This window comes from Cucurbita moschata, unplaced genomic scaffold (assembly GCF_002738365.1).
Source record: "Cucurbita moschata cultivar Rifu unplaced genomic scaffold, Cmos_1.0 Cmo_Scf00027, whole genome shotgun sequence".
Taxonomy (NCBI): domain Eukaryota; kingdom Viridiplantae; phylum Streptophyta; class Magnoliopsida; order Cucurbitales; family Cucurbitaceae; genus Cucurbita; species Cucurbita moschata.
In genome coordinates this window covers 1,515,932-1,542,686 of record NW_019268543.1, presented here as the reverse complement: position 1 = coordinate 1,542,686, position 26,755 = coordinate 1,515,932, and the positions used below count along the sequence as shown (strand labels likewise).

The 26,755-nt window shown below is 34.5% G+C and overlaps 5 protein-coding genes and 2 long non-coding RNA genes across 10 annotated transcripts in view; 3 read left to right on the top strand and 4 right to left on the bottom strand.

The window, feature by feature from the left end:
• The window catches only part of LOC111462681 (zinc finger CCCH domain-containing protein 22-like), a 4,106-nt gene extending 1,443 nt beyond the window's left edge, over positions 1 to 2,663 (top strand). Inside the window, exons 3-4 of the mRNA XM_023106371.1 lie at positions 240 to 300; positions 1,379 to 2,663. Of these exons, the coding sequence (XP_022962139.1) occupies positions 240 to 300; positions 1,379 to 2,370 (1,053 nt within the window). The 3' untranslated portion in view covers positions 2,371 to 2,663. The remainder of the gene's footprint in view (positions 1 to 239; positions 301 to 1,378) is intronic.
• A 779-nt stretch (positions 2,664 to 3,442) lies between these two features.
• On the top strand, positions 3,443 to 5,876 carry LOC111462679 (putative pentatricopeptide repeat-containing protein At3g25970). Its single transcript, XM_023106369.1, has one exon. The coding sequence runs from the start codon at positions 3,662 to 3,664 to the stop codon at positions 5,780 to 5,782; it is 2,121 nt and encodes a 706-aa protein (XP_022962137.1). The 5' UTR covers positions 3,443 to 3,661; the 3' UTR covers positions 5,783 to 5,876.
• Positions 5,877 to 6,170: 294 nt separating this feature from the next.
• Positions 6,171 to 8,403, bottom strand: LOC111462682 (protein ENHANCED DISEASE RESISTANCE 2-like). Of its 4 annotated transcripts, none has more exons than XR_002713771.1 (3): positions 7,501 to 8,403; positions 6,432 to 6,493; positions 6,171 to 6,359 (listed from the first exon to the last, which is right to left on the bottom strand). XR_002713771.1 is itself a non-coding variant. In XM_023106373.1 (2 exons), exon 1 carries the CDS (start codon positions 8,330 to 8,332, stop codon positions 7,517 to 7,519), a length of 816 nt encoding a protein of 271 aa, XP_022962141.1. In that variant the 5' UTR covers positions 8,333 to 8,403; the 3' UTR covers positions 6,171 to 6,359; positions 7,501 to 7,516. The 4 variants fall into 4 exon arrangements, 2 of the variants coding, with proteins under 2 accessions (XP_022962141.1, XP_022962140.1); XR_002713770.1 differs by having other exon boundaries at positions 6,171 to 6,348; XM_023106373.1 differs by lacking the exon at positions 6,432 to 6,493.
• Positions 8,404 to 11,735: 3,332 nt separating this feature from the next.
• Positions 11,736 to 13,945, bottom strand: LOC111462728. The gene is made up of 3 exons (XR_002713780.1): positions 13,704 to 13,945; positions 13,440 to 13,610; positions 11,736 to 12,045 (listed from the first exon to the last, which is right to left on the bottom strand). It is a non-coding gene; the product is annotated as an uncharacterized LOC111462728 (long non-coding RNA).
• Positions 13,946 to 14,660: 715 nt separating this feature from the next.
• On the top strand, positions 14,661 to 16,700 carry LOC111462868. The gene is made up of 3 exons (XR_002713791.1): positions 14,661 to 14,861; positions 15,154 to 15,193; positions 16,566 to 16,700. It is a non-coding gene; the product is annotated as an uncharacterized LOC111462868 (long non-coding RNA).
• A 4,340-nt stretch (positions 16,701 to 21,040) lies between these two features.
• Positions 21,041 to 22,481, bottom strand: LOC111462832 (zinc finger protein CONSTANS-LIKE 4-like). The gene is made up of 2 exons (XM_023106595.1): positions 21,702 to 22,481; positions 21,041 to 21,597 (listed from the first exon to the last, which is right to left on the bottom strand). Exons 1-2 carry the CDS (start codon positions 22,398 to 22,400, stop codon positions 21,283 to 21,285), a joined length of 1,014 nt encoding a protein of 337 aa, XP_022962363.1. The 5' UTR covers positions 22,401 to 22,481; the 3' UTR covers positions 21,041 to 21,282.
• A 2,960-nt stretch (positions 22,482 to 25,441) lies between these two features.
• Positions 25,442 to 26,098, bottom strand: LOC111462731 (protein GLUTAMINE DUMPER 5-like). Its single transcript, XM_023106447.1, has one exon. The coding sequence runs from the start codon at positions 26,039 to 26,041 to the stop codon at positions 25,592 to 25,594; it is 450 nt and encodes a 149-aa protein (XP_022962215.1). The 5' UTR covers positions 26,042 to 26,098; the 3' UTR covers positions 25,442 to 25,591.
• Between the last annotated feature and the right edge of the window lie 657 nt (positions 26,099 to 26,755).

The window sequence follows — 26,755 nt, the reverse complement described above, 5'->3', positions numbered from 1 at the left end:
TTTTTTTTTTTTTTTTTTTTTTTTTTTTTTTTTTTTTTTTTTTTTTTTTTTTTTGAGGGAATTCGATTAGCTTCTTCCCTTTAATAGTACCGAGGATCTGTTTGTGCCTACTTACTAGATGAGTTTTATCAAGTGTTGGCAGTGACTTGGGTTTTGATTCACCTAACTAAACTATTGAGCAATCACTATGGTTTTTTCTCACATCATGATACTAATGCCATAACACCACCAAAGTGCAGATATGCAAGTTCTTCTTACAGCAAAGGTGTCGGTTTGGCACTAGCTGCCGCTTATCGCATGGTATGTCATATTCTTTCACGTGGACCATGTAGATCCAACTACTCATTAAGTAAAGCCTTCCTCTCGTTTCAATGGTTGTTCCCACCAGCAATACTTATCTTGAGATGCTAGAATGGATTATGAACTCTTTAATAAAGGAACCTGCAGAATGAAAATAATGGTGAAGTTCCTGCATAGGTCTAGGACTAAAAATGTTTTCCTTCATAAAGAGTCCAGTATGAAAAAAATGCTGGTGCTGTTCGGTTTTCTTGTCGATGAATCTTCAATCATTTGTATTCCTAATAGAAGAATGTGAGTAAAACTTAGATCTTCTACAACTCGTTACTTCTTATTCCCCGTTGAGACTAGAAACAGTTTTGTTTCTATTAAAAGAAGAATGCAAGAGGTAATGGGGGACTAGTTTACCAATCCTAGAACTAAAGAAAATGGAGATTACACTGAAGAAAAACTGTCAAGGAACTGTGAACTAAGCTATTTCACCTAAGAGGAGCAAAGAGAAACTGTCTTCAATTTCTCTTTCTAATATCTTGGAAAATTCAATTGCCACATTTTTATGCATTGGGCAGATGTTTGTGAATATCGCATTTCTAGAACTCCCCTTCAATTCAGCTGTCTCTATGTGATACATTCTAAGACTGCCTTATGTAATGCAAGGTAGTCTTGCCCTTAAACATTTTTGGAAAATACATGTTGCATTGCATTTTACCTCCGTTCCAATAGTACCATGATCATATATTTCTTTCCCCTTGATTTAATGTTTCCATTTTATTTAAAATGAACTTTCCCTAGTTTTTTATTCACCTTTTTAGAGACTGGTCTTTTTCCTTCCATGTAAAAGAACAGGCAATAGCTAAGCTGCTGTTCTCAACTATATTTGTATACTTCTGTATATCATTAAAGTCAATAGCTTTGCTGCTATTCTCCATTAGGTTCGTCGACCAATTCGGAGTTTTGAGGAGGAAAGATTTTTTACATTTGTTTCTTTGATTAGGTTTTTATCCTTCTGTATAATGTATATATTAACAGGCAATAGTTATGCTTTTAGTCTCAATTATCTGAGAGAGTTTTTCATGCACAGGAGTTGATATCCCTTTAACCTCTCTTAGGAGATATGCGCCAACAATTTGGAATCAGTCACTGACAGGGTCTAGTATCTGGGCTCTCTCGTCCAGGAATGGCATTTGGAGGCATGCTGAACTTGAATCTTGGGATGATGCACTACAAATTGCACAAGTTGTTTTTAAAGGTGATGGATCCTCTCAAAAGCTTGGACCGGAGGACATAGCGTTATCTGTGCGTGCTCAAATTAGTGATGGAGAAGAAAGTGATTCCAGCTTGGAAAAGTCTGACTCAAGTGATTATGAAGACGACGATTTGCAGGGTTTGGGATTTCTCGAAAGCTCTACCCAGCAGAGGGGCATTCAGATGGAGACCACCATATTTGCAAAATGGGAGAACCATACCCGGGGAATCGCCTCCAAGATGATGGCTAATATGGGCTATCGAGAAGGAATGGGTTTGGGTGCATCTGGGCAGGGGATGCTAAATCCTATCCCTGTCAAAGTTCTTCCAGCAAAACAATCTCTTGATCATGCTCTAGAATCACAAAAGGAGAACAATACTAACGACGAGAATAATGGCAAGAAACGAAGTAGAGGCGGTAAGAGGAAACGTGACAAGAAGTTTGCTGCAGCAATGCAAGCAGCTAAAGAGGAAGAAGACTCAAGACCTGATGTCTTTAATCTTATCAACAACCACCTTGCAATGCATAATGGAGCACTGAACGATGGATCTGTTAAGAAACAGAAAGATAAAGGTTCAGCAGATGGAAAGAAGGTAGATAGACGAACTCTAATCGCGTACGATGGTGAGGTGAAAGACCTGCGAGTACGAATAGAGAAGCTTGAAGAAATGGTGAACAGAAATAAGAATGAGAAGGTTGTTTTCGAGGCTGCCTTAAGAAAGCTAAACGAGACTCGGAAAGCTTTGGCCGAGGCCGAGGCAGCTCATGCGTCTGCATCAAATGCAGTTACCAGCAGAGAAAAGGAAAAAAGATGGTTGAAGTTTTAGGACTTGACTTGATGTTATTGTATAATGATAGCTCCACCTGTAGAAGATTCATGTCAATCTCTGAAACTGAACCCCACGTGAATTATTGAAGGAAATCGTGTGATGATTTGTGTTTCATGGCGGCTGGCCGTTGGTGTATATTCATCCTAATATGAAGTCCAAATCATAATGTAGGCGACAGGCTGATTCTTGTTCCTTTTTCTCAATTATAACTTCTTATAGTTCGATCGTTTTTGTTTCTTTTGTGATTTGCATACTTTTCCCCAATAATGTATAAATTACTTTTTGGGATAGGATGAGCATTCTGGTTGAGATATGCACACTTAAAGATGGAATTGGTTAAATATGTCATTTCATACGGGTACAAAATAGAATTTCATTCTATTTTAATAATGCTCAAGTCTCTGACCCCGATTTGAGAAGGTTTTAGGAAACGGGTGCACCGGACTTTGCGATTGTGTGGCACTCACTTTTTTTCAATAGTGAGTGAGTCAAGCCGATTTGTATTTGCGTTGCAATGCTAAAGTGTCACAATGCTAAAGTCTCTGACTCCGATTTGAGAGAAAGTTTTAGAAAACGGGAGCAAAGAAAAATTGAGAGAATTTGAAAGCGATGTTATATGGCATACAAGTAAAAGGTAACACAACGGCTTAAGTAGCATATTGTTATATGGTATACAAGTAAAAGGTAAGTAACACAACGGCTGCATACAAGTAAAAGGTAACACAACGGCTTAAGTAGCATATTGTTATATGGTATACAAGTAAAAGGTAAGTAACACAACGGCTTAAGTAGCATATAATTTTTTCGGGTACAGAGTTGGAAGAAATTGAGACACTGTCCCAAAATATAGAGCCAAAAATGGAATTCTTCTTATATCAATTTAGTACTCTCCCTGATTTTGAATTAACAAATTTCATACCATTCACGTTCTAACAATTTTTTCTCGCAAATTCCAGGGTACAACTCCTCATCTTCATCCACATAGATGTTTAGTTTAAATTTTTGAAATGTTTAAAAAATATTTTAAAAAATTGATGTAATTTAATAAGTTGGTAAAATTAGTACATGTCCCCACCACCGGTAGAAAAACATATATTTGAATGTTGCTTTCGGGGACAACTATGAACTGAAGCTTCATCTGTGCAGGTAGGAGTTAAATGTGCTATTTCCGGTGTCCTCTAGTTTGAGAAAAAGAGCTGATATCCCGTTCAGGTACCTCATTCCTCTCAATTTGATCCAATTACTTTCCGTTTCTTTGCTTGGGAATAGAAAATTTGGCTACCTATGAATGAGGCCATTGTACTCGGTAACTGGGACATCGTTTCGAGTTTTGTCCAATCTTTTGTTAACCCATTCGCTGGCCATCAAATTGGGTACCATTGCAGACGTTTACACTTGCAACAATATCCTAAATGGGTATTGGAAATGCAAAGAGTTACGATCTGCAGACGTACTGTTCGACGAAATGCCGCTGAGAGACTCTGTATCTTGGAACACGATGATCGCGGGGTATATTAACTCTGGAAACTTGGAGAATTCATGGGAAGTTCTTAAATGCATGAGAAGATGTGGTTTTGATCAAGATGAGTACACGTTTGGAAGCATGCTGAAGGGCATTGCTTGTGCTGGTATGCTTGATTTGGGTCAGCAAATACATTCTATGATCATTAAGATGGGTTTTGCTGGAGATGTATATGCAGGGAGTGCTCTTCTGGATATGTATGCGAAATGTGAGAGACTTGAGGATGCATATTTGACATTCCTAAATATATCTAAACAGAACACTGTTTCATGGAATGCAATGATTGCTGGATATGCGCAAACGGGCGATCGCGAGACCGCGTTTTCGTTGTTAGATTGTATGGAGCAAGAAGGTGAGAAGGTTAATGATGGCTCATTTGCTCCTCTTTTGCCTTTACTAGATGATGCTGAGTTTTGTAGATTGACAAGGCAAGTTCATGGAAAAGTCATAAAACATGGATTGGAATCTGCTAATACAATGTGTAATGCTTTGATCACTTCTTATTCAGAATGTGGATCCCTTGATGATGCCAAAAGGGTTTTCGATTGTTCGGCGGGCGTTCGAGATTTGGTGTCGTGGAACTCCCTGTTGGGTGCTTTTTTGGTGCATAATCAGGAAGATCTTGCTTTTGAACTCTTGATTGATATGCAAGAACATGGTTTTGAACCAGATTTGTACTCTTACACAAGCATTATCAGTGCTTGTTTCAACAAAGAGCTTAGCAATAATGGGAAATCCCTGCATGGGATGGTCATTAAAAGAGGTTTAGAACAATCAGTGCCAATTTCAAATGCATTGATATCTATGTATCTTAAATCAGACAGTGGTTCAATGAAGGAAGCTTTATGTATATTTGAATCCTTGGAGATTAAGGATCGTGTATCGTGGAACTCGATCTTGACGGGATTATCACAAATGGGGTCGAGCGAAGATGCCGTGAAGTCGTTTCTGCATATGAGATCTTTAGCAATGGATATTGATCAGTATTCGTTTTCTGCTGTGCTCAAATCATGCTCAGATTTGGCTACCTTTCAATTGGGACAACAATTTCATGTGTTGGCTCTTAAATATGGTTTGGATTCCAATGAGTTTGTTTCAAGTTCATTAATCTTCATGTATTCAAAGTGTGGGATTATGGAAGATGCTAAAAGATCATTTGAAGGAGCTTCAAAAAGCTCTTCAATCACTTGGAATGCACTCATGTTTGGCTATGCACAACATGGGCAATGCCATGTTGCATTAGACCTCTTCTTTCTAATGGAAGAGAAGAAGGTGAAAATGGATCACATAACGTTCGTTGCAGTTCTGACCGCTTGTAGCCATATCGGTTTAGTCGAACGGGGCTGCGAATTCTTACGATGTATGGAATCTAATTACGGGGTTCCTCCACGAATGGAGCATTATGCTTGTGCAGTTGATCTATATGGGCGTTCTGGGCGTCTTGATGAAGCCAAGGCCTTGATTGAGGAAATGCCATTCAAACCGAACGCGATGGTGTGGAAAACGTTCTTGGGGGCATGTCGTTCTTGTGGGAACGTTGAGTTAGCTTGTCAGGTTGCAAGGCATCTGCTAGAGATGGAGCCTGAAGAGCATTGCACTTATGTTCTTCTCTCAAACATGTATGGAGATCTAATGAGATGGGAGGAGAAGGCTAAGGTGAAGAGGTTAATGAAGGAAAGAGGAGTTAAGAAAACGCCTGGTTGGAGTTGGATTGAAGTTAAGAACAAGGTTCATGCTTTCATTGCTGAAGATCGTTCCCATCCCAGTTGCCAACAGATACACTTTTTGCTGGAAGTTCTTATGGAGGAAATCACAAGAATTGAAGCTACTGCTGATGGTTTTGAGAGTTTCTTGGAGCAGGAAGAGCTAAGTTATGCATATGCATAATGTGTGTTTGCTCGAACCGATCGAATTGATTCGATTTATGTTTGCACTTGCTCGATCACAATTTCGATCTCATTTCGTAACTATTTGGTATTTAGTGTTACTTCACAATATGGTTTAATTTTGTGAGATCACGTAAGGATTGAAGAGGGGAACGAAGCATTCCTCATAAGGACGTGGAAACCTCTCTCTAGTGGACACGTTTTAAAATCGTGAAATTGACGACGATACAGTTAAAGGAGATAATATTTGTTAGCGGTAGACTTGAGCTCTTGAGCTGTTACAAATTTACTACCGATTTAATTCTTTTTACAACCAAATCTTTACCATCTCTAAAACGATGTATGCGAAATAAAATTAAAACTTCGAAGAATATCCAAGTCAAGATGAAAGATTAAATCATTTTGTCTATGGTTAAGGAAATAAGACATAATGTATGTATATATGTATATATATATAGATATGTATGTATATATGTATATACAGCATTCAATGCTGTCTGTAATTTAGAAGTCGGCTTCACAGTAGAGAATCTTCCCATAACTTCTTGTCCTCCTGTGACAGTCACACTGCAAACCAACTTTTTCATTTAAAGCGCATTGAGAAACCAAACCCAAATCCAAAAGGCTTTAAAATCTCACAGTTTCATTACCAATCTCAATACTCTAAAATTCTTTGAAAAACAGTCTACAGTTCATATGATGCATGCATTTCCTAGATCCATACAAATCATGGTTTTTGTTGTCACATTCAATCAGCAAATACAAATTCCATAAAACTAACACTAAAAATGTGTTTGAAATTTGGGTTTTGGTGAAGTCAAAGTCCTGTTCAAGCTACTTTATTTCTTCTTCCCGTCCCGACCCTTATTGTGTTTATGGAACAAAAAACTCGACCCAACTACCTGTCCCTTATCGTGTTTATGGAACAAACTTGACCCAACTACCTGTCCCTTATCGTGTTTATGGAACAAACTTGACCCGACTACCCTAGGACAAGATTTTGAGCACCCCATTCTTAGCTCCGAAAACTTTTAACACGTAAACTCAACTCAATATGTGGAGGAACTTCTCACAAACCTACCCACCACTAGGGCCACGGCCACCTCTATTACGGCTTGAAGCTAACACTTCTAACATTCAACAAGAAAACAGTCATAATATCAAAACACTACCAAACAAATAGATGAAATTACTTTCTCAAGAGAAAAGCATTAAAATTCATTATTGAATATAAAATACTTCTAATGGGCCAAATCGTTTGTAGCCCCACAACTTAACGTTTCAATACAGCTCAACAACCCCATTCCAGACACAGCCCACCGACGGAAAATCGCCGTCGTGGCTGTCGCCGTCGCCGTCGCCGTCCCCACTTTGTTCAGTTGCTTGGTGAACAGTTCATTTGTAATCATAGAAGTGACTAGCAATTAATTAACACATACTCATATTTCAACGTCTCATGGAAGTTATTCCCCCGCTCACCTAAAAGGATTATAGACAAAAAACTTGTGCCGTGTAATCTCGAATGCAGAATAATTCCGATTCAATTTCAGAGGAATTTCAATTAGGTGAATAATCTCGAGCATTTTCATTTTTGTCTGCCAATAATTATCTACAATCGTGAATACGGCTAATACCTTCTATATTTTCCATCTATGGAACTATCATTTTAAGGCTGAATGAAAAATTACTCATGAACTGAGAAAGACTCCGAGATTTTACCGCTAATCGAATCGAATCAGTTGTCGTCGTCGCCAGGTTTGTGGTGATTCACCTTGGCACATGATAATCCACGCGCCAATGTCGGCGCGTCTACGATAGTCGCCGACGACATCTCCATCTGGCAAATCCGGACGGCGCCGAACAGCCTTTCCGGCAACTCCTCCTCCGTCTGCCCCTCCACCAGAAACCCCATATCTACTGTTACGTTGGTAACGTATCCAAGCGCGAGATGCAAAATCGCACTGGCTAACGCTGAGCTCCCCATATCTACATCAATCTCCAAATAATTAGGTCCTCTGTGGTAATTGCACGTCAATGCCTTCCCTAACAAACACGCACTGTAATTTCCTACTGCTTTCTTAACAATCCATGGCCCTTTCACGATCCGATTCACCAATTTCAACCGTTGATTTCTGAATAAATCATCGCCATTAATGAATCGGTGAAGAAGCGAGCCAGATGGAATCGGATCTTCAGTAGCAAAGTAGAACACGGCACTGTACTGATCCTTCCCAGGTACTTGAATATTAACCGCAATAATGAAGCTCTTCATCGACTTACCTACGCCTTGCGCTCTCCTCAACGCTTGCGCGACGCGATTGTCAGGGCGAGCAAGGACGTTGTCAAGCTTGGTACTAGATTTCAGCCAATCAACACCGGCGGGAGAAAGCAGGTAATCGCCAGACGGAGATTTTTGCCGTTTTTCCAAGTAGTTCTTGGAACGGAGAACAAAGAGGTCGCCCGGCGGCGAGGCCCAACCATTTATCCCCGTCTGAAGGTCGACAAGGCGTAGGGATCCGCCGTTGATCGTCTCGGAAATCCAATCCACCATCGCACCTACCTTCCAGTACTCTTTTCCCTCTCTCTCTCTCTTCTCCTTTTATCTCCGAGACTGAGAATCGGAAGTAAAATGCCTTCGAACCAAATGGGGGCAAGAATGGAAATAACTAAAGACCCCTTATTTTCAATTTAATTACATGATTGCCATCCATACTTTCCATCATTATTATCCGCCGTGTTGAGTATTTTATTTGCCGACTTATCAAAATTCAATTAAATTAAATATCTTTATTTACGATAATCCTCTTATTTAAATGCAATTTAATTACAAATAATCCTTTTATTTAAATGAAATTTAAATTAAATATCTTTATTTATGATAATCCTTTTATTTTTTTTATTTTTATTGGTGATTAATTAAATGTAATTAATGAACAAAATTAGTAAAATAATAATAATTAAATAAAATTAAGAGAATCCACGTATTGAGAATCAAAGAAATTGACTTAAAAATATTAGTTGGATGAGAGAATCATGATAGGACAATAATGGTCCACTTTATGAGTTGGTCGGGGCCCACTTAATCGAGCCCATGCGTTGGAAAATCACCCACTATTCCTCTTTTTTGTTTTTTATTTTTTATTGTTTATTTTATTTTTTTAGGGTTTAATGGTATTGGATGTAAATTCGACAAGTTAATAGGGGTAGATTCGGAAGTTCGACGGCCTAGAAATTGACGGTGGTGATAGAGACACGTGGGTGGGAAAAGCGCAAGACAATAACAGTCATTAATGACGCAATGTTGAAATTAATTTGCATAATTACTTCATTTATTGATGTAGGATTTGTAGATTTAATTGATTTAATTAATATAATTTTATTTGTTTGGCATTTCTTACAAATTTTTATATTTTTTAAGTATTAACTATTAATTCTTTTGGCTCCCTTTAAATTCACGAGTATATATTTATATAATAAATTGATAATTTATTAAATTATGGTTTTATTAAAATATTTAAAAAACTTAAATATTTCCAATAAATTCTATTTGACATGTAAATGTTCGCGTGTCTAAATATTTTAATAAAATATAGTTTAATGGCACGTGAATTTTATATATAAATTATATAAATTTTTAAAGATTAAATGGACTATTTTAAACGTAAAGAAAACTAATAAATCTCTTAAAAGCAAAAAAAATAAAATAAAATGAAAAGAAAAATTGGAGAGCACGTTTGACTCTATTTAGATCGACGGTGAGAGGAGAAAGCAAAAGAGCTGATGATCAAAGGGTCAATACGAGTCCACGTGGTCGCATGTGCACGGAGTAATGGTGGGGCAGCCGTACTTTGTATGATATCATATTTGGCGTGATGCAATTAAAAGCTGTCTGCGAACCAGAGCAGGGTTATTTGTGGAAATTAATTTTATATCAATTTTATGGGGGAAAAAACCCTAAATTTTTTAAAATTTTAAATTTTATTAAAATTATCATAAAATATATATTATAATTTAAATTTTTTGTAAAAATTGATAATTTAATATTTTTTTATATTAAATTATTTTATTAATGTAAAAAATTGTGGGTGGTTTATGAAATTTGTTATTAGGTGGGGGAGGGGAGAAATGGGGAGGTTGCATTAAATTTGAATCGATTTATTAATGATGGTCAAACCTTGAGATTAGCAAAGAAGTGTATTTTTTATTTCCATAATAATAATTAAAAATATATAATTTTTTTATTTTTTATTTTGGAAAAAAAAACATATATTTAAAAAAAAAAAAAAAAAAAACTTATTGGGAATAGTTTGAGTTGTACATTGAATGTTGTAGCTAAAATGGAAAAATGTAGGCTATATTTAGTATTCTGTTAGGGTTGTTTTTACGATATCAAATTCGTTACTGAGATGTATTGTCTGCCATTAACAAAAGATGTTTATGTTTTTTATATAGAGAGGTTAAATTAATAAAAATACCAATAATTTTTATATTTTATCTAAAAAAAATACCATTAAAAGTTTAAATGGTACTTTTAAACTAAAAAAAAAAAAAGCCTCAAAAATATTTTTACAATGAAAGTAATCTATTTCAAAAATATTATTTAATTTTTAATAATGTTTGAAAAATACCATTAAAATTTAAAAAGTTTGATTAATACCCTAAGTTTAAAAATACTCTTATCCTTATGATTATATTTATAAAAAAAAAATTAAAAATAGCATTAACACTTTCTACCTTTATAGAAAAAATTCAAAAAAAAATTAATGTTAATATAGGGAGAAAATTGATAAATTATCTCCAAAATTTTTAAATGTTACTTTTGAAAACTTAGGAGTACTTTTGAAAATTAATGTAGTTCTAAATATTTTTAAAAAAAATTAAAAAGATTTAGAAGTATTCTTGAAATTTCTAAAAATTTTAAATATATTTTTTAAAGTTTTTTTAATGTATTACTAAAACTTTTGATAGTTCAAAATTATTTTTGAAACAACTTTAAAAGTTGAAAACTATTTTTTAATCTTTTTTTTAGAGTATTTTTAAAACAAAGTATAAACAGTTCACTATTTTTTATCTTTTTTTTAGAGTATTTTTGGTGAGTATTATTGAAACTTCTGAAAATTTATAATTTTTTATATAAAAGGTAAAGTTCACAAGTATTTTTATTAATTTAAAATCTATATATATATATAAATTCAAATATTTTTGTAAAAAATAATAATATAAACTATGAAGAAAAATGGGAAAGTTTTTATTTTATATTTTCTTGTTATGTTTAGGGTTAGAGAGAAGGTTGGGTTTGGCGTCTATGGCTGTACTGGAAAGATTCTAGTCAAACGCGTTACTTTTTCCGACTTTCCAGAGGAAGCCGCTAAACTATCCTTTGCACAAAGTCCAACGGAGATGAAGAGAAAAAGTATCCAATTTGTTCACGTGTTAATTAAAAGGAGAAGGGATTCAGTTTGATTTGTAGTTACTTGAATTTAATTCAGTTCAAACTAACCACTTTTTAAATCGATCAACTTCAGCAGAGAACCATGGATACCTCGAAGTAATACTCCATTAGAAATCGATCCATTTGGCTTAAAATCGGACCTTAAACTCCACTCGAGCCAAACTGATCGTACCCCTAATTTTTACCATATTAATAAGAATATGCAATAGAAACTAATACTGACATATCTTTGCAATAAGCAAGTACAAACTTGGGGGAAAAAAAAAAACTTTAACACATTGGTTTAAGTAAGAAACACGATCTTTAGTGGTATGATCCATAGTAAAACAATGAACTTATACTCAAAGTGGATGATCCTAACAAATGGTATCTTAACCAAATAAGTTGTGAGTCTCAAAGATGTAGTCATAGTGAAGACCCATGGTAGAGCTCTATTGAACTAGCGATATACTCTAAAAAAAGAAAAGTTTTCTAGATAGTGTCAGACAGATAGATGACTATCTAAGGAGAGACTCAATGGTACTTTATTCGAGAGTAAGATTGTTGGAGTCCGACATCTATATTCCTAAGATCGAATCAAGTAAGGAAAACATTGAAGAAATGAAAAAGAACATGGCATAGGCTTACTTATACTACAGGAATATCTTATCAAGTGCTTTGAATTCAGATGGCTAATGAAGAACAAAAAAAATTACCACAGTAATATACCTGTAAATCGATAGTGGGTCAATAGCAATCGACAATCGCCAACCGGACAAGACTAACATGAAGAAAGCATCTATTGATGCTACAAGTCCTGGGATTTGCCTGAGCTGGAAAAGCAAAAAGTACAAGTCACCATACAAGATTGCTTGGATAGACAGCTAGAATCCCTTTGTAAGAAAGAGCCACTCCCACATTTCTATAAATCCAATTTCTTACCACATATTGCTTCTATTGATGCCATGGAAAAGTGAGAAAATGAGCACAAAGTTTCTTTCTTTTCCTATGCAAATAAGATTCTTCTACCAGTTAGGTATGAACTTTACATGTAATGGAGAAAGCAATAAGCTCTAATTTGCTGCCATAGTGTGAGTCACCACTCACCATTCACTACTACTTGCTAGTGTTTTTGAGGTAAATGGTGCTTTGGAAGTGACAAGCCTTTCAAATAAGGGAACAAAAGACAGCAACTAGCTAATGGGTAATTTTCTTCTTTTTGTTGACAGAAGGACAGAATACAAATTGGAAAAGAGAGACAAACATATTTTCATCATGATCATGTTGTGAAATGCATTATTGGACATTGATAAAGCCATTTGATGATTGAATAACAATGAAGATTTACCATCAAATTACTACAAACACACTTTAGACATTATATTAGTTGATTTGATGGCCCATTCATCTTCAACAGAAAATGAGCTGGAAAAAGGTACTTCCACTAATGTATGTTCAAGAGTCCAGCTAAAACCATTACCAAAACTAGGAGATTCTTTTTATAAATATATATAAAAAGCACGAAATAAACAACGTGTAATAACCCAAGTCCACTGCTAGCAGATATTGTCCTTTTTGAGCTTTTCCCTTCGAACTTCTCCTCAAAGTTTTTAAGACACGTCTGTTAGAGAGAGGTTTCCACACTCTTATAAAGAATGTTTCGTTCTCCTCTCGAATCGACGTGGGATCTCACACAATGATATTAAAAGTGCTGCACGAGTTCAAGCAAAATTTGCCTAGTTAGAAAAGTTTTGTCACTATTCACTAATTCTGCTAGGAATTAATGGAGCTCTCACTCCACAAGAAGCAGCAGCAATCCATTTCTTCGTGGAACAAGGAGCAGAGCCAGTTACTCTTAATGGAGAAATCTACAGCAAGGATACTTTCCCCAACTCTTTTATCTTTTCCTTAAAAAGTTTCGAATGTTAAAGTTGTAGTTTATATGTACCGAAAACAGACTCTTCAATAATGGACTCAGAATAAAATGTATTCGATCATTTCTTGACCTGGTGATTCCTCACCTATCGTGATGGAAGCATGCTAATAAACGAATAAGCCAGCTTTTCAAGATAATGAAAACCAAACAAGATTACAGATATATCAACGGATCGCCTTATAATTCTATGAATTGAAAAACCATACAAATCAAATTTGGTTTGTAAGAAACATTTCCATATTCTTACAATACGAAACTGAGATTCTGAGAGTACATACTGAGGATACTTACAGAGAAACATCGTTACATGGCTTTTGTGACCGCCTCCTCAACATTAGATACGCAATAATTAACGAATTCGGTTTCGCTGAAGTTTCTTTCAGGAACGAATCATACAGTAACTCAGTGTGCCTTCCTCCTCGGAGGTTGTTTTTGGGCTGCCAACTTATAAATCCAATATACCTACAGAAATCAAGAGGAAATGAGCAAACAACAGAGTACAGAGCTTGAATACAATGCAAAAAAAACGAAACAAAAATCGGAGTTAGAGAGTACCAAAGCAAAGACATGAGCTGCTATGAGAAGAACAACGATGAAAGGCATTGCTTCGAGGATCCAGGGCCCTGTAGATGACTGTTGCTCGTTCGCCATTTTCACCCGAGAAAGATAGATGAAGAGATTGAAGAATGAACAAGACAAACCCTAAATCGAGGGTTTAAAATTTACAGCCCTACTCGGTCGAACTAGAGAATCCTACCGGTGGTGAAGGGAAGATTAGGGGGCGATCGTGTCGCGGCGGAAAGCATATTTATTAATGGGGGAATATTGAATTTAAAATATATTTTTACGGGAAATTAATTAGCCAATTAAGTGAAATTAAATCTTCAATAATTAAATATTATGGTTAGACGGTAGTTCAGAGGACTGATTTAGGGAATCATCGTGTGTTTATAATAATAAAAAAATACTTTCTCTACTGATATGAGACATTCTGGAAAGCCTAAAGCAAAACTTGAGAGCTTATGATTAAAGTGGACAATATTATATCGTTGCGAAGAATTCTGTTCATTTAACATTGTATTAGAGCCAGACATCGAACAACGTGTCAGCCTTCTTCCTATTCTCCAAAGGAGGTACACACGAGGGGTGTGCCAGTAAGAACGCTGGCCCTAAAGGGGGTCTACATCGATTGGAGGAAGAAAAGAGTGTCAACGAAGACGCTGGGCTCTGAAGGGTGTGGATTGTGATGTCCTTCCTCCACTTATACTTAAAAGTGGACAATATCATACAATTATAGACTCATGTTCACCTAACAATTATCACAAAAGAAAAATAAAATAAAAGCTTACTATATTTTCAACTGGACAATTAAATTGAATTTATGAGAGATTTATTATATATAAAATGAAATATGAAATATTTTTAAAAGTTTGTAGAATAAAAAAATAAAATCAATTTTTAAACAGATACGAAGGAAAAGAAAAGCGGCGCGAAACGTAGCGTTTTTCTCATTTCTTCAGCAAACCACCCGCGCCTTCTCACTTCCTTCTCCCACTCTCTGCAGGTACAGATTCGAACAATGGTGGAAGAAGATGCATCGTTGATGGATTCTACGATCTCTTGTTGCATTGCTTGTTCTTTTGAATCACTAGCAGATAAGGAACGTGGTTGCGCGCTTCAAATGCCATCGCCTGGTCACTCCGGCCTACTGAGGTACCTTCTTGTTTCATTTCACCACTATTACTTGCATTTTCTTATTCTTTTGTGCTCCTGCGATGTGTGCCAGGTGATTTTTAGGAGGTGTATGAAAGTGAGAATCACTCGAAAATTCCACTAGAGAGTAGAGAACGTACTTCGTTATCGGCGACCTAAGAAATCTTAGGATCTTTCTCTGTTTCTTTCTCTGTTTCTTTTCCTGTTAATCACGCTATTCTACTGTTTTTTCGGTAATCGATACTTCTCTTGATTGGATTGATTGTATTTCCTTTGGTTTTTCTTTAATTAGATCTGCGGGAGCTACATTTTGACCTTCCGACTTGTACCAGGTAATTGATACTTCTCTTGATTGGATTGATTGTATTTCCTTTGGTTTTTCTTTAATTAGATCTGCGGGAGCTACATTTTGACCTTCCGACTTGTACCAGGTAATTGATACTTCTCTTGATTGGATTGATTGTATTTCCTTTGGTTTTTCTTTAATTAGATCTGCGGAAGCTACATTTTGACCTTCCGACTTGTACCAGGTAATTGATACTTCTCTTGATTGGATTGATTGTATTTCCTTTGGTTTTTCTTTAATTAGATCTGCGGGAGCTACATTTTGACCTTCCGACTTGTACCAGGTAATTGATACTTCTCTTGATTGGATTGATTGTATTTCCTTTGGTTTTTCTTTAATTAGATCTGCGGGAGCTACATTTTGACCTTCCGACTTGTACCAGGTAATTGATACTTCTCTTGATTGGATTGATTGTATTTCCTTTGGTTTTTCTTTAATTAGATCTGCGGGAGCTACATTTTGACCTTCCGACTTGTACCAGGTAATTGATACTTCTCTTGATTGGATTGATTGTATTTCCTTTGGTTTTTCTTTAATTAGATCTGCGGGAGCTACATTTTGACCTTCCGACTTGTACCAGGTAATTGATACTTCTCTTGATTGGATTGATTGTATTTCCTTTGGTTTTTCTTTAATTAGATCTGCGGGAGCTACATTTTGACCTTCCGACTTGTACCAGGTAATTGATACTTCTCTTGATTGGATTGATTGTATTTCCTTTGGTTTTTCTTTAATTAGATCTGCGGGAGCTACATTTTGACCTTCCGACTTGTACCAGGTAATTGATACTTCTCTTGATTGGATTGATTGTATTTCCTTTGGTTTTTCTTTAATTAGATCTGCGGGAGCTACATTTTGACCTTCCGACTTGTACCAGGTAATTGATACTTCTCTTGATTGGATTGATTGTATTTCCTTTGGTTTTTCTTTAATTAGATCTGCGGGAGCTACATTTTGACCTTCCGACTTGTACCAGGTAATTGATACTTCTCTTGATTGGATTGATTGTATTTCCTTTGGTTTTTCTTTAATTAGATCTGCGGAAGCTACATTTTGACCTTCCGACTTGTACCAGGTAAAGAACAACTTCGGTTAAGGTAGCTTTTGTGGACTTCTGTTGTTCTTCTATTCCCAATCGAGTTTCTAGTAATAGCTAATTTGAGGAAATTTCGACTAGCTAATATTATCTTGATCTATATTTTACCCCCACCACACCGCCAAACAAACAAAAAAAGCCGCAGATTACGAGGCGTGAAATGTGAATTAAGAATTAGGATCTGCAATCGAAAATTTCATGTTCGTTCCATAAATCATTCATTGAAATGAAAATAGGGACCTAACTGAAAATTTGAATGCAGATTTATTGATCGTCCTCAGATATCTGCCTGCATTCTCAAAGCCGACAGGATTGTTTGGAATGGCATAATATTTATCGTTTATTGGGTGGAATTGGCAATCGGGATGTTTTTGGTTGAAGTGTGGTGCTGATTTTGTTTGTTCTTGAATGCTAAGTTACAGCTATATGCTTTTGGCTGCAAAATATCTATGTGATTAGTTGCTTCGTTTGAATCATAGATTTAAGGTTGCAAATGTGTTTTCTTTCACTTACTGAACTTATATCTAACCGAACTACTTATGTTGGATTATGCTATCTTTTTTCACATCCTCTTAACTGTTTAACCATGTATGGAACTAAGATCAATATTTTTCTATTTGGGATTGAATCAATTTATCGAGCTTTGGAGTGAAAGAAATAGGATGCCCGATTTGTTGTCAACTTGGGATAAATCATCCGCAAAACTTGTATCTGTGTAGAGGTTTTCAACGTTATAATGTTATTGCTACTAAGTGCAAATATATGTTGGAGGAAAGTGAATCAATCGATCACAGTTAACTGTTAAATGAATTCATTCTTATCTGCCTCGGGGATTGCCCCATCATTTCCATTTCATTTACCATATATGTTAGGATATAACTATCTTACACTTCAATTACAAGTTCTAAATTCTGCATTTCTGCTTCCTTTGCAGATTTACGCCATGCCACTGATTTTGCAAAATGCATATCATTGGGATATTTGCAAGACATTCAAGCTCTGAGATGACAAGATGTTTATCCGTTGACGAACTTGTTTCACCAAAACTCGTGAGTGGAGGCTCATATTTGACGAACTTGTTTGTCTTGTTTTTCTATCATGCAGCAAGTACTTTGTCTTTGCGAAAGAGTGTAATAGTGAAAGACATATATACGCATGGAGGTGCGCACATGCTTTAGATATCTTGTTGAGGATTATTGGGAGTGAGTCTCACATTAGTTAATTTAGTGGAAGATCATGGGTTTACAAGTGAGTAATACTGTCTCCATTGGTATGAGGCCTTTTGGGGAAGTCCAAAGCAAAGCTATGAGAGCTTATGCTCAAAGTGGATAATATCATACCATTATGGAGAGTCGTGATTCCTAATATGTTATCAAAGTCATGCCCTACACTTAGCCATATCAATAGAATCCTCAAATATCGAATAAAGGATGAAGGGGGTTTGAAATTGACTCTCCACCGTGATATGATATTGTCTACTTATCTCTCAGATTTGTTTGACGCTTTAGTCACTTTTGACTATACCTTCGAGGCTCACAACTTCATTGTTCGACATTGGATGATTCTATTGACATAACTAAGTTGAGGGGATGACTTTGATACCATGTTAGAAACCTCGATTCTCCACAATGGTATGATATTATCGACTCTGAGCAGAAGCTCTTGTGGTTTTGCTTTTGATTTTTCCAAAAGGCCTCGTACCAATGGATATATATTCCTTACTTGTAAACTCATGATTAACCCCTAAATTAGCCGACGTGGAACTTCTCTCCCAACAATCTTCAACAAAGGGTACGTGTTTTTCTTCTTCACTATGTCATTTGAACAGTTGATATTGTTCTGCTGGATGAAGTTTTTGGGTGCTCGTCGGTTGAGAAGCATCAGACAATATCTGAGGTTTGTTCAACTCAGCTCTACAGATTTGATTCAAATAATATCCGTATAAACCAAAGCATCTTGAATTTGTTAGGGTGATGGACAATTTGGTGTAATTTTGTTTGTAGAATCAAGCTATGCTGGAAAGAGCTGTTCACGGATTTCAATGTCTCCGTGAAGCAATAATGCTAGCACCACAAGTGTGGACGGCTATGTTTATTCGCGTGACATCAATTCCCGAGGTTCGTAGTTTCTCTCTGGACGTCGTTTCAAGTTTTTCAAATATTTGATTTTGTTTGTTATACATGGCTAATCATACTAATTATTTATAATTATATTATAATTGTTTATTTGAGAATAATTATTAATAGGGCTAAATAAACTCAAAAACATAAAATTCAATACATATTATTTATAAAATGAGTGAAAATTATGTTAAATTTTAAGGCCTATTATTATTTTATTAATAAATAATTACAATGCTATAAGATTTATAAAAATATCTCATTTAGTATAATTTACTTTACAAATGTTATATATGATTTTTGAAATATAAATTAACTAAATATTTATAAATTAAGAGTGGATGTCATTTTATTAAAACCATTTATTGAAGGATAATTATTAAAATTTATTACAAAACAAATTCAAAAACCTAAAATTTATGGCATTAAACTAAAATTTAATTAGTTAAAATTAAATAATGTATTAAAATTATTGAAAATACTTTATTTATATAAAATTCTGATAACATTTATAAGTAACAAATATATTTATTTAATTTATTAACACTAAATTATTTAATTTCTAGACATTTTAGTGTTGACAAATCTTTAAAATAAACCGCCCTATGAGTTTCCTACAAATCTCTAGAAGTGTAAATCAAACCTTGGTAACCCCATAGGTTGGGGGCTTTATTTGAATTTTGGAGGAAATTTTTAATTCCATTAGAGTTTATTAATAGAAGCATTAGTAATGGATTAGCAAAATTTTAGATTTATATAACCTAATTCATGCTCGATAGGTGGCCGCTAGGATGATAAAAATAAAAATAAAAAAACAATCATTTTATTAACTAAATTCTTAAGTGTACAAATTATTTTTTATGACCAACCTTCTAGTATCCACTTTAGTTACAATTATTATTATAGAATGGTGCCCTGCCCCTAAGATGCCCCACACTTCCTGAGCCGTACCTTGAACATGTGCCCATGAACACTTTGTGTTTGGGTGCAGGCATGGTGACGCTGGGTCTCTCATGTCTCTACCAATTCTGGCATTTGCGATAGTTTTTTTTGGGTATTTTTAGTCACATGCAAAGTGTGACATTAAATTGGTTTGGTTTAAACGGGGTAAGTTCAGGTTTATATTTTTTGTGTTACTTCAGTTTATTTGTCTTATTTTTACTCTTAAAATTCAGTTTTAACCATAATCTTCCCAAGTAAATAAATAAATTCCCTCGGTTAAAAAAAAACAGGAGGAGAGTAGTTTTATTTAGTTATTTTTTAGCTAATAGTAAATCATGAAAATGTTGAACCCAATTCTCTATCGAAAACACTGGCACTCTTTATTAATACCAATCCATAAGAGAATACTTGACACTCTCTAAAATACTACTGTTTTTTATTGTTTTTGGATTTCTAGGATGAGTGGAGGGGTATTTATAAGCCTACGCTAACAAATCTGAATCTTTTTTTCTTAAAATATCTAGATCTCTCTCCTAAAATATTTAGGTATCTTCTCCTAAAATCTCTACTAAAATAAATATACCCTCTACAATTATTGGGCTTTACTAGGTTGGAGATGATATTTCAATAGAAAATAGTTACCCTAAGTTTAAGGTTTAAATTGATACAACTTCTAAAATTGAACAATATGTTAGATTGGATTTGAACATTTAACCATATAGTCAATGGTATTAGTTGACTTTAGCGGGTTGAGATTAGATTTAAACATTTAACCTTGTGGTTGTGTACGTTGGTTTTAACGGGTGGAGAGTATACGTATTTATTTAGGTTTGATTAAAGTCGCATCGTCAGCCCTATCCCCAATTAATATGGGGAGAATCCTGGTAACCTTGCAATGTTTAACCCCAAAAAAACAAAATAGAAGAAGACAAGGCCACCAAATTAGGTAGAATTAACTTGGTTTACAAGAAACCAAGAAAAAATGCAACGCCCTTATTGCTTTACCAATTAATTAGTTCACATGGGATCACATCTTCTCTGGAAAAAGAAGGCCCACTTTATTATGATAGGATTGAAGCAAAAGTTGTAGCCAGTTATACAATAATTGTAAGACAACGTGAAGAAGGCAACAAAGAAAGTTTGTTGCTTTGTCTCACTCAATCGTAGTCCCTTTGCAGCTCATCAAATCCAAATTCGCATCAAAATTGAAGTCTTGAGATACCACGTATCCAAACCTTCTAGTAACGTTTAATTTAAATTTATAGCTATCATTTATTAATAGTTGAAATTTATGATATTCATTTGAATTCTATCACCATCTAGTTGAGTTGAGTTAATTAATCTTTTATTTATGAGATCACATATCGATCCGAAGAAGAACAAAACATAAGAGTGTAGAATCCTCTCTTAATAGAGCAGATGCTTTTTAAAATTTTTGAAGACAAACTCGAAAAGTAATGTTATTGATGAGTTTGGACAATGTTATTGATGAGTTTGGACATTTACCATGTTATTTAATAAAAAAAATCAATTTTTTCCATAAAAAAAAAAAATGTCAATTATGACTTAGTTTTAGTCGTATTTATTATGGGAGATTCTTTACAAAAACAAAAATATTTTATAAATTAACGGTGCTTACTTCAACAAAATTGAAAATTAAAAATAAAAATAAAAATAATAGGAAAATTTAGAAGACCTTTTTGACCAAAATCTGAAAGATTTTCGTTACAAAAAGTAAGGGAAAAAGGAAAAGGCAAAAGATTCAGTGCTACAAAAAAAGAAGAGTTGTGTACATGATCCAACGGTCAGATTTCGTGGATCAAAACCTCCTTTTCAACCCCCCGACTATTCTTCTTCCTTCGTATTTACACAAACTTTTTTTTTTCTTTTTTTATAATTATTAATAAATTAAAAAACTTAGAATGACGGAACGACGCCGTATCCACTCACTCGGTCAACCTCGAGTTCGATGTCCGTCCTTTTGGCGAACCGTCCTTTGATTCGAGGTCGCGTCTCGGCGTACGCCTTACGAGATGCGTATCGAATCGTCTTCTCGAACTTTCTGTTCTTCCTCTTCTCTCTGTACCTCAACACTCTCGCCTCCCGATCCGCCGGCGAGATTTGCAGCGGTTGAATCGACGATTCCGTCGACGGTTTTGTGTACGGATTTGATACATCCGTCATTGCGCTACCGTCTGGCACGACTCCAACCTCGACTGACGAAGATGATACCTGATGGTGAAGAACATGTGAGATCGATGTTTCAGACTAATTCGTATTTAGATTTTGGATGAGAAACTAAGCGGAAGAGAATGTTGAAAGAAACAATGACTTACACTGTGACTGATTGACTGAGGATTGAAACCGTACGGGAACGATTTGGCGCCGGGGAAGTCTATGTTGAAGCAGCGATCGTTAACTGATGCGAGATGGACGCCTTTGGTCTGATCAGGAACAACTCCATCGGCACCAGAGCTGTTCTGCTCTTGCGCTTCCAATTTCGGATCCACATGACCGTAATCCAGATCTAGGTAAGGATCCATTTCTGGAAACTCAAACTTCCCCGAGTTAAAATCTGGACTTTCGATTGCCTTAGGGTTAGGGTTCGGAAGAAGCCAAGAAGCAGCCTCGGCCTCTTCTCTACTGACATCAGCGGCATCGGCATCGACATCGGAGAAGTAGCGGTCGTCGAGGAAGTTGATTGCAGCGCCAGGCTTGACAGCGAGGGAGTTCTCGGAGTTGGAGGTGTCGTAGAACGGCGTGACCGGAACTCGCTCGTGACGGCGTGCGAGGGGATTAGCAGAATGAATATCGTGGTCACAAGCGAGGCAGAGAGCAGCGGCATCGGCCTTGCAGGTAACATGAGCAGGAGCTTGCTCACAGACTTCACAAAGCCAAACGCGAGCATGGCGAGAGGCGAGTTTGTTGGCTGCGTGAACTTCGGAATCACAGCCAAGGCAAAGGAAGGCAGAGTCGGCTCGGCAGAAGAGAGTAGCGGTGGCGGACTTACACGAATCACAAAGCTTCGAAGCCATACTTCAATGGCGGAAAACTGAAAATGGTATGTAAAGTCTCTCTCTGTTCTCTCTCTCTTCCCTTTGGTTCTATACTATTCTTTTGGGAAGTCACGCGTGTTCGAGTCTATCCGGTGGGGCCGACGAAATCCAGTCACGGACGAATAAAGCATCACCACGTGGCCCAGGCTTAGCCATAGAAACAAAAAGTATTTATCGCGTTCAGTGTAGGGGGAAATTAATAAATATTTAGGGGTTTAAAATCAAAGGATTTTTTCTTCATCATTTTTCGATGAGGCCAAGCAAAAGTTAAGAGTGAGGTCCACATCACGATGTGTACACGTGTTTTGGCTACTTTATACCCTATTAATTTTTTTATTTTTGTCAAATTAATAAAAATATTTTTAAACTTTCTTAATAATATTCTTAAATTTTTTTATAAAAATAGTTTACATGGAAATATTGTTTTATTTTTTAAATGCTTTTAAATTTTTAAAAGGTTATTTAATATAAAAATAAAAATAAAAAAGTAAATACCATGAAATTTTGAAAATAAAATTAACACTATACCCCTTATAAAAAAAAATTACAAATGGGGCATTAAATTTGGTAAGCAAAGTAGCTAAAAAGTTGGTGAAAATTAATTTATATTGTAATTAATGAAATGGGGCATAAAAGCAATTTATCATTACATTATTTATTTATTTATCCATGAACGATGAATTGAGATAAACCGGAAAAAAAAACATATAATAATAATAAATAATTTGTAATTTTCTTTCACATAATAATGGCGTCAAAGGAGTCTAAAAATTAAAATAATATATGACCGACACGTGTAATAATTTATCCATTGAAATAGAGGTTTTATTTTTAGTCCAATTATTACAAAATTCAAAGACAAATATCGAAACTTTGAATAATATTTAATATAATAGTCTATTATAACTTAATCGAAGAAGACAGGTGGGACCGACTTTTTCTAGAGCCTTCTGCCGGCCCAAGCAAACGGCCCAAGTCTTGGCTTTGTTCGTGGGCCTGGGCCCAATGAAAACATGTTGGGCTCCACTCCTAATGTCCGTTGTTGAAACTCGTTTCAAATAGGGAAATATTTAGATAATTTCGTGCTGATTTTTAAAATAAATAAATTCGACAAGATATATATTTATTTTATAAGCATTCTAGTTTAATTTTTTAAATAATATTTTATTTTATTCTCTCCTTTTTTTTCACAAAGCATTTTTAATATTTCTTCATTAAATATTCAAGTCAAAAGTATTGCTTTACATTTTTTCTCCAAACTACTTTAAAGTGTTCTCTTACTTTTCCTTTTTCTTTTTTCAAAAATACTTTCGTATTAATAAATGTACAAATTTTATTTTTAGGAGCAAAATATAATTATATATATACACAATACATACGTGTGTATGTAATGTCTATATATATATATATATATACATATTGCGACTAAAAAAATAAAATTTTAAATTTTTTAACTCTCTTGTTTAAAGAGCTAGGTTTGTGTTGGGCCAAGATGTTTGTGTTGAGCCTAATAGTCTCGATCATGCTTAATACCTTTCTAAATTCCTCTGGGTCGGGTTATCTCTTTCCTACACGATGTGTGGAATCCCATGTTACCCATTCGCGAGTTTATATTTTAGTTTTATCTTTACAAAACACGCGTATTACATGTAATATTAATTAGTCTTAAAAAATGAAAAATAAAAACTTAATATTCTCGCATTTGTCATATATTAATTAACACGAATATAATTCACGTGATTAAACGTACAAAATTAGTCATAACCTCGATTATTTATCATTATTAATAATATCATAGTTTAAAACTATAGGTTAAAGTCATTTTACGTCCAAACAACTTATATTCTCGTTCTCTCACACTTTATATTATTCGTTAATTATCTCATGTGTTAATATGATATTATATTATATGCTAAAAATTTAATGTTCCCAAACTAAATTCATTGAAATCATCACTTTTGGGGTTATACACGGCGATACGGCGCCGTATCGCCCCACAAACAATCTACCAACACTTTTGGACTCCATCATCCACTAAAACTCGGACACGTGTCTCCTTATTTTTGCTCCAATTTGAAGAATATATTTCCCGGTCATTTTCTTTGCTTTATTCTCTTTTTATTACCTTAAATAAAATAAAGGGAAAATAAATTTAAAAAATATCTAAATAGAACTATATATTGGAAAAGGAAATTATTCCGTAGATATTAAATGTTATTTATTTAACATATCAAATTAATTTTATTCTAACAAACTTAATATATAATTAATAAATATTTTTATTATATTATTATTATTTGCATAAGAAAAAATTGTTTTATTAATAATTAGTAATGCGTTAATCATTATGATAAATAATAAGATCATAAAAATGTAGAAAATGACATTTTAAAATATATTAAACACGTGTAAATATTCACTTCGGTAATTATAAATAATTATAATTTTCTACTTGCACCAAATTTGAGAAGCGTAAGTTTTTACTTTAGATTAAAAAAAAAAGTAATTTTAATCAATTATGGGTATAAAATTTATAAGAAAAAATTATTTGTTTCCAGATAATCATTTTATATAATTATAAAATTATTTTTTTCTTAATAAAGCCTAAAAATGAAATTTTAAATTCTGCCCAATTTTTAAAAATTATTATTTTTTATTTTTCCCATAAAATAGGCTAAAGAATTCACCAAAAAAATAAAAATAAATAAATAAATAAAACTCCTGTTTATTTAGCTTTTTTTCTCTTTTATAATAAAGTTTAATAATAATAATAATTAAAAAAATTTGGAACCCTCGTGATGTGATATTAAAATTGACTGAATAACTTTAATTCAAAACAGTTTGTCAAAAAAAAAAAAAAAAAAACTTTAATAAAAAAAACCATTAAAAAAAGGGTGATGTGATTTAATTTAAAATTAAAGTGTTGTGTACCCAAACTATTTATTTCTTTCCCTTTAATTATTACTACACAATTAAACATAAAAATAAAATAAATAAATAAATAAACCCGTAAATTAAAATTCATCAAAACTTAATCACAATTAATATCAAAATCTCTTTCTCTCTCTAGATTCGAAATTTACATCGAAATAAGCAAAACTCCACACCCAAAATTGGAAATTTTTGCATTAAAATAATAATAATAATAATAATATATAATTTGGAGTTCTTCACTCGGCTTCTTCATCTTCTTCACGGCAACCCATTTCCTTAACTTTCTCACAATTTCCATTTTGAAGGCTACGAAGCTTACCGGAAGAAGCATTAGAGTGGCCGGAAAATGAGGAGAGTTTGGGGGTTACCGGCGTCGCCAAGAAGCTCGGATTCCGGTCTCCGGCCATAATCACCAATATCTTCTCTTCGTAAACCTTCGCTTCTTCCTCCTTAATTTTCTCCTCCTCCTTCTCTGCATTATTATTGTCTCTATTTCCGCTCTCTAAATCTCTTTCCTCCGATTGCACCGCCAGTTTCCAGTACGAGCACGCCAGAATCAGCAGCGCAAACGCTATTAGACCCAGCATCGCCGCCAGCCCTCCGAACAGGTACGGCACCGGCGAGTGCCATGGTACCCGCTGCGAGACCGGCGAACTCACTGGCGAGGAGGGTGAAATGCCTCTCATACCCTCAGATATTTAATTTAATTTTTTTTTTTTTTTTTTTTTTTTTTGTTGAGGATGTGAAGCGGGGAAAGCGGAGGGGTGGTATTTATAGGCGGTGAAAGGTTGGGCGGGCAGCAGCGGGAGACCGGTGCCGCTTTTTTTTAGTTAAAATAGTACAAAATAACTGTGAACTTTTAAATATAATTCAATTATTCTTTTTTTAAAATAATTTATTATATTTTTTAAACTATCAAATTATTTTAAATTCATATGCAAAATAATTTATAAAAATAATGATGAAATTAGTTTAAATTATATTCATCAAAGTTTTTAATTTCAAATTTCAAAAATTGAATATCGTGAAAACATTAAAAAAAAATCCAATAAATCAAATTATTATTATTATAGTTTATATTTATTGTTATTTTATTTTAGTAATTATGTAATTTACATAATTTTTTTAAAATTGATTTTTTTTCTAAAAAAAAAAGAAACTGAAAATACAAGAAGCAGACTCGATTCGGACCCTTTTAATCCGGAAGCCACGTCATCAGCGGCCCACAAGATGGGACCCACTTCGCAAACCAAAAAATAAATTTTTTTTATTTTCGTGATGTTTTATTTTTAAAACATTAAAGTCAATCGAATCGTAATTATTTATTTATTACAATCTAAAATAATGGCATCGATGTACGACGTCGTTTGCTGACTTCAAAAACGACAGAAAATAAATAT

Excerpts from the sequence above, each read along its gene's own strand:
- LOC111462679 (XM_023106369.1), top strand. The coding sequence starts at position 3,662 with ATGAGGCCATTGTACTCGGTAACTGGGACATCGTTTCGAGTTTTGTCC.
- LOC111462682 (XM_023106373.1), bottom strand. The coding sequence starts at position 8,332 with ATGGTGGATTGGATTTCCGAGACGATCAACGGCGGATCCCTACGCCTT.
- LOC111462832 (XM_023106595.1), bottom strand. The coding sequence starts at position 22,400 with ATGGCTTCGAAGCTTTGTGATTCGTGTAAGTCCGCCACCGCTACTCTC. Across the intron at positions 21,598-21,701 it reads CTCAGTCAATCAGTCACAGT|GTATCATCTTCGTCAGTCGA; the intron begins GTAAGTCATTGT and ends CTTCACCATCAG.
- LOC111462731 (XM_023106447.1), bottom strand. The coding sequence starts at position 26,041 with ATGAGAGGCATTTCACCCTCCTCGCCAGTGAGTTCGCCGGTCTCGCAG.